The following is a 7,350-nucleotide window of genomic DNA, read 5'->3' on the forward strand; positions in this document are numbered from 1 at the left end:
AAATAAGAGAATTTTAACTTTTAAATAGTTACGAAATATTGTGGATTGTTTGATCAAAATATTAATAATATTAAAAAAATACTATTGAAGGATAATTTTATAATTGTTTTACTCGTCTTTTTCTCTTCTTCGATGCCCTCCACACTGCTGTGTAGTAGTGAACCTGAGAATCAAGAGATCTTTGTCGATGTTAACTTGGATCTCAGTTGACAAAATAAGCTGCCCAGACAAGCAGTGGCATAAAAGAATGTCGTCGGAGAAGATGAAATGTCATCGGAGAGAGGCAATATAGCTGTCAGAGAAGATGAAACGTCAGAAAGAAAGCGAATTTTGTTTATGCATGTCAGTGCCTAGTGAGTCCCTCTTCCTTCATTCCCGGAGAAAGCATGGGTGAGGGAATACCGGGTGATCTCAACCGACAAGGTCTTTTGGGTGACCGAAAACCCGACGGCGGGGATAAGAAGGAGAAAAAGTTCGAGCGGCAGCTCCGCCGGCACGGGTGGGGTTGAAGCAACCGAAACAAAAGGGCCTGGAGGCAGCAGCGCAGTTACCAACGGTTATGCGATATCGAAGTGCAAGCTAAGGCTGTTGAAATTGGAACGCATTGGACTATCTGTTGATGGAGGAGGAGTTCATAGCGAACTAGGAGTGGCTCAAGACTCAGAATTTATTGATGAGAATCATGCAATTGTTTCGTTTTAGTGGGACCTGAATACTATGGTGGCATCTTGTCTTTTGTCGATAAGGATCAGCTAGAGCCTGGATGCGGGGAAAAGAGAAGGTGAGGCAATCGGGAAGCATTTTACATTTTTACTCTGTTTATTGAAAAGCACTTAAAATTAAGGAGAGGATATGTAAAAATCACCCAGTTATAAGTCTTCTACGCTACTCATCTTGTCTATTTTTGTTTAGTGTGTGATTTCTTCAATCATATTTGTTAGTTCAATAATTTTCCCTCTCAAACATGAGTCCTTTGAAATGGTATGCTTCTACTAAAGGAAAATCCTTTTAATTAGTTTTCAGTCATGAGTGAGTATTGTGGCATAACAAAATTTTTCAAGTTGCGCTACACTGCTAGGGATGGGTCTTATCATCAACAAGACATGTTAGGTGACCTCTGCTTTGTCACCATAGATTTAGGATTGTCAAAGTGGACTCACTAACGAAAATTGGCAGACTTGACTGAATATTTTAAATCTACCAGTCTGCCCTCTGCTAGCCTATCAAAATGCAGACTAGTGGCAAGTTGGGGTGAGTTGGACCGTCGAGCTCATTTTTTATTTTTTAAAATTAAAAAAATAATTATTTATTAATTAAATATTAAATTTTATTAATATAAAATTATTTTTTAAACACTTTTTATTATTTATTGTATTTTTTTTTTGTTAATTTTTTGTGAATTAGTCCATTGTTCCAATGGCTCACCCACCATTTTTTTCATTTTTTGTTTTGGTGGGCTAATAGTTAACTCACCAACCTATTAATTTATTTTTTAAACGGGACAGCTCAGATTACTCTGTTTTTGAACAAGCTTCTCACATATCATTTTATGATGGGCTGGCTTATTTTACCACCCTTACATAGATCCCATTTATTAGAAATATAAAAGGAGAGTTAATCATAAAAGAGATTTCTTTTAATAGATCATCAACAAACGACACAAGCTAACTAAATATTACCTCAGTCCAAAACCTCAAAATATTTAAAGTTCTCAATTTTTCTATTTATATCTAGGTGTGATATTTCACGAGGAAAAGAGAAAAGTAAAATAATAGAGGGACACACAATAATTAAATTAAATGTAACTTAGCTACAAATTTAAAATCAGTGACTCTTTGTATTCTTTATAGAGTGGAAACCAGATCTAATTGCGAACCTTAGAATCCTTGTAGAGCGACGCAATATAGAGGGGATAAGTAACGAGGCTGGAATAACTGTGGTGCACAAGGTTGCTACTAAAATCCAGCGGTAACCTTTTAGCATCGAAAGAAGGGCAGCATAAAAAGCACACATCATGGATAGCACAGAACATAATAGGAATCCAAAGCCAAAAAATAACTTGAGGGGCAAGCTTTTCATGAAATCTTCCACAGCAAAACTTGATGTAAGGATTGCCATAAAAGACAAGACGGATGATAAAGATGTGATTAGAGATATTGCATCTGCTACTGCGAACAAAGTAAATGCTTCTTTACCTAAAAACATGGGTGTGCCTTTGTTTTGATCGTTTCCCCCTGGGACAGTGATGGCTGCAGCAAACATGAGAGTAATGATAACAGTACCAAAAGTTATGCCAGTATTTGATGTCTCTTTTAACCATTGTTGACTATCTTTTATAAGTTCTAGGTGGTTCATGGTAAAAAGTTCACCAGGTGTAAAACCCATTTTATTTTTACTTTCGTGGCACGCTGGAGGCACAATACTTTCTACAGCCTGCATACAATACAATGAAAAAATCATCAATCCCATTCATTTTTTTCTTCTGTTTAGACACATTCATATTTGTATTTGCATTTGAGTCAAGAGTTATTATACTTTTGTATTTAAGAATCTTGAAGCAAGGATAAAACATTGTGATTCCCGATATTGGTATAAGTATAATATGCAAAAGCACTTCAACCAAAAACTTATTCCAAGTTTTTAGTTAACTCTTTAATTTTTTTATGCGTGACCAACGTTGTACGATAAAAAATTAATAATTAGTATTTTTTTTATTAAAAATTACAGCATTTAAGTTATTTATGCATTGAATTTTATGATATCCTGTGATTTCTTATAAAAACTATTATATAATTTTTGTATTGTGACTTTGGATATCAATTAAAAAGAATTATTTAACTAATGTATCTCTCTCTCTACTAACCTTTTGGTAGTGATTAAAAGTCACTTAAATAAGTTTCTTAGTCCATAATATTCTTACTTGACTGATAAAATATACATGTAGTACGTTTGACAACTCATAATAACAGGGGAGAATTATAACTGACAAGTGACATCACTACCAAAACATTAGTAAGTGAAGAGATATATTAGTCAAATAAAAAAATTATACCTTAAATCTTGCATAATTAAGTATATACCACTTTAACAAATCACTCATTAGTATCAATTGTTTTAGTTTTAATTAATGTAAAAAGTCTCTCCTAATTTTCAGTTTTATTTTGTAGGGATTGTTGATATATTTTTATTGATTTTGCAAAAAAAAAATTATATTATCAAATTTAAATTCAGCCTACTAACATATTAAAAAATAAATATGAGCGTGTTAGTACCCATAATCCTAATATATTTTTACTTTTTTAAGAAAAAAAAGTATTTTAGCAAATTATTCATTAGTATGTATTTTAACAAGTTCAAAGTCATATAATTATTAAAATATTTCTAAAATAGAAGCGTGTTTATATATATATATATATATATATATATATTACACCATTGAAAATACTAAAACAAGTAGTGTCTAAGTTTATTAAAATGTTACAACTAAAAGAAAAGTAAGAGCTCACACTTATAAAAGTTAGTATATTTTTATTTATTTTTTAGAAAAAAAATTTTACAATTTATATTTTTAACAAATTTAATCATATCTTTTATAAAATATAAATTATATATAGGTTGAACTTGATTACGTACCTCGAACCATTGGAGTTCTCTCAATAAATGTAGAGTTGTACTGTATTTGCCTCCACTAATAGAGGGAATTCCGAATTCTGCTGCGAGGTGTAATATATTATTTCCAAACTCATCATAATAGGATACAAAAAATTCTTTATGATTTTTTACTCCAAGCATGAATTTAAACATTTTTTCTTGACGGTTCAAAATTGCATTTGCAAGTAGACCTCTTCCATTTTTATCTTTAACCAATAAAAGGTCAGAATTTACTTTTCTCATTGAGTCTATGAACTCAATAATTCCGTTCTTCGCTGCCATTAACATTGCTTCTCCAGCTACCCAATCATATTGTTGTGATGACTTTGTTCTTGAGCACAAGTAATTTAGAATCATAAGTACTAAAGAATGCTTCTTTTTCATCTCATATATTTCCTGAATACCTGAAAGCATATTAATTTAAAATAAAGGACTTAATTAAGCACAAGAAGACGCAGTAGAGGAAATGAAAACAAGGACAAAATTAGTATCATAAGTATTTTTGAGTATTATTTGAGTTTTATCTTGATAATTCAAACTTCAATCAAATAATATAAAACTTAAGTACACTCTAAAGAAGTAGTTGATGCTATTTACTAATCAAAATTAATGTTTTATATTAACTTATGTAATATTTAATAAAAATTTGCTATATATAATCTTTTATTATGTGTAATATTATACAAATTAAAAAATCATTTTAATTAATAAACAACAGCACCCAAAATTTACACTTAAATTTTATCTTAAGGGTTATTTCCAAAATAATGATATAATAACTCATTTGGAGCATTTATCGTAGAAGTTACCAGAGAATTTTAGGAGTATTGAAGGTTTAACGAACTGTTGCATTTGTCGGAAAATTCCACCGAAACATCGCATTAGGAGAGAGGAATGATCTCTTGTTGCATCTGCAGAGTTTTTCTCAAAAATATGAAAGCAATTAGTATTAGCATAGTGGCATTTATGACAGGGTGTGAGACATTTTGGATAAATTTAACAATTTTATCAATATCAACTCAAGATTTATTTTAAATATTTAAAATTATGTTTTTTTTAAAACAAATATATTAATAATATTTTTGTATTTTTTATGTAATATTTAATTTTAATAGATATTTATCATTTTAAAATGATTGATTAAAATCAACTTTTATACTTGATGTTAATATTATCCTAAACCTAAAATGGATTCCAACAACAAAAAACCTAAAATGGATAATGTTAGGTGTATTGACTAAAGAACCAAACGTAAAACATCTTTGTTAAAAATGTTATTAATTTGGTATCACCATAAATTTTAATGCATTTTTAATATGATTATTTTTTTTATTTTTTAACCAATAGTTTAGCGATTTTAAAAAAAAATTACATAAAAATATATGTTTAACATTCGATGTTTTTAGAAATTGCTTAGTTTGAAAAAAAAAAAACTCAAAAGATGGAAACAACGAATAAAAAATGGATTTTAAGAAGGAAAACTTAATAAACATTCTACTAGTTAAAGAATTAATTAAAAAACATAAAAAGACACTCACTCCATGATTTTAATAAATTCGTACATGGTTTTCAATGAAAACATACTTTTTATTAATTTCTGAACTAATATACAGTGACTAGCAAGACTAAAAATAAATAAAAATTATATGTATCAACCTTTAAAAACGTTTTTAAGCAATAAAAAATTTTATTAAAAAGTAACTATTTGCTATATAAAAATATAAAACTATGATAATTATTTCTATTTCTAAAATTAATAAATGATTTAATTAATTTTTATTCCTTTAAGTGTTTTTAAATTTTTTATTTATTTTAAATTTGATTTCTGTATTTTCAATAGTAGATTTAATGTGATCTAAATTTTAAATTTTGATACATTATATCAAACTAAAAAATATATTTCTTTGTCAAATAAATTGAATTTCAAAATTCTTATAATATCAATCAATCCTAACTTGAATTTAATTTTTAAAAATTATCATATTATATTGATAAAAGTCATAAAAAATTTAAATTTAATCTTAATTTGAAATCTCATTTTGATTTTTCTGTAATTTTTTTAATTTTAAAATTTTATCTCCTAAATTTAATTTTACGTAATATAATAAATTATTTATTATATTTTGTCTATATTTAATCTATAAAATTTATAAATTCTTATATAATGTGTTTTAATTTTTTTAATTTTTTAATTTAATTCATTAAAATTAGTAAAAAAATAATTATATGTGATAAATTTATGTTCTATTTAAAATATACTCATAACGTTAATTAATATTTCATAGATTAAATGAATGAATGCATTTATTTGTACAGGCAAAGGATGAGTATATTATTAACACAAATTTTATCATAAATAAAAATATAAAAATTAATAATTAATACATTTAAAAATAAACATTTACTTATTATAATTAAGATAAAAAATATTAATATTTTTAATTAAAATATAAAACAATGATAAATTGGAAACAGACCTATTAAAACATATGCATTCGTTTCTTCTTGTGACCCACCACGAGGTTCGATTTCGATATTCTTGTCTTCAAAGTTGACTTTGATTCTCTGCATCAACAAATCTGTAACCAGAATATATTAGAAAAACATTTATTGTATCCCATATACATCTCCTAATCATTAATATTTTATTATTTAATAAATATTTTTACACTATCCACATTAAAATTATTTAAAATGAATTAGGCATTTATGTTCAGTGTGTGAATTTATAACTTTTAACATGTTATATAAATAAAAATTAAATGAATTAATTTAAATAATTTATTTTTAACTTTAAAAGTATTATTTATCTAAATTTATTTTAATTTAAAAAATTTAATATTAATTATTAATAATGAAAATATAAAAAAGAGAAGAAAAAGGAAAAGAACTATGAAAATAAAAAGAATAAAATGACAATAAAATTAACATAAGAGGATTTTAATAGTATGAAAAATAAGTTTTTTTAAATGAAAGGTAAAATTATAATAGAAATATATATATTTTGAATTTTCCTAATAAAATTTTTAATTTTTAACCTTAAGCCCTTTTATGAAAGCTATAAATAGGGCTTGGTTAATAAACCAGTCGAATTGGAGCTATAAATATTCACTTCGACTTGACTCATTAACACAATTATATTAAATGAATAACTATACTCATTTATATAGATAATGAATTAATGTTCTGGTAATACAAATCTCAGGTCAATAATGAGTTAATGTCTTGGTAATGCATTTAAAAATGAGTTTTTATTTTTATATATTTTTTTGAAATAATATTTATTTTTTTATAAATAAGGTAGAAATGAATATTTATAGGATTAAATGGTTAAATTAAAGAATATATTTTTAACCATCCTCAAATAAATATTATTATCAGGTTTAACTTTAACAGTAAATTAATATATTGATATTTAATTGCAGTGAGAAAACTATCCTGTATCGATACTTCAAATTATAAGGTTATTACATTAGTTTTTTACTCAGTTGATTCCCGAATTTATCTTTTAAAAATTTAAACTGTCATTACATTAGTTTTTTAAAATTTCATTGTCAAATCATTTTTTAAAATTTGAAAAATATTATCTAATTATTTTTTTAAAGATTTTCGTTTTTATTAAATTAATTTTAAAAAAATTAATCACTACTTTAATCTTTCATAAACATTTAGTGATAAAATCTTTAAAATAAGTAATAT

The 7,350-nt window shown here is 25.9% G+C and overlaps 1 protein-coding gene and 1 pseudogene across 1 annotated transcript; one reads left to right on the forward strand and one right to left on the reverse strand.

Annotated features, from left to right (window-relative positions):
• The first annotated feature begins 386 nt into the window (after positions 1 to 386).
• LOC113867676 lies at positions 387 to 785 on the forward strand (annotated as a pseudogene).
• Positions 786 to 1,824: 1,039 nt separating this feature from the next.
• LOC113867677 lies at positions 1,825 to 3,933 on the reverse strand. The gene is made up of 2 exons (XM_027503104.1): positions 3,634 to 3,933; positions 1,825 to 2,433 (listed from the first exon to the last, which is right to left on the reverse strand). The coding sequence occupies exons 1-2, from the start codon at positions 3,931 to 3,933 to the stop codon at positions 1,825 to 1,827; spliced, it is 909 nt and encodes a 302-aa protein (XP_027358905.1).
• Between the last annotated feature and the right edge of the window lie 3,417 nt (positions 3,934 to 7,350).

This window comes from Abrus precatorius, unplaced genomic scaffold (genome assembly GCF_003935025.1).
Source record: "Abrus precatorius isolate BTA unplaced genomic scaffold, Abrus_2018 Scaffold5, whole genome shotgun sequence".
Taxonomy (NCBI): domain Eukaryota; kingdom Viridiplantae; phylum Streptophyta; class Magnoliopsida; order Fabales; family Fabaceae; genus Abrus; species Abrus precatorius.

What these genes read in the sequence shown, in the direction of transcription:
- LOC113867677 (XM_027503104.1), bottom strand. Translation starts at nt 3,933, where the DNA reads ATGGCAGCGAAGAACGGAATTATTGAGTTCATAGACTCAATGAGAAAA. An exon ending in GAGAACTCCAATGGTTCGAG is followed by an intron (nt 2,434 to 3,633) that starts GTACGTAATCAA and finishes TATTGTATGCAG; the next exon opens with GCTGTAGAAAGTATTGTGCC.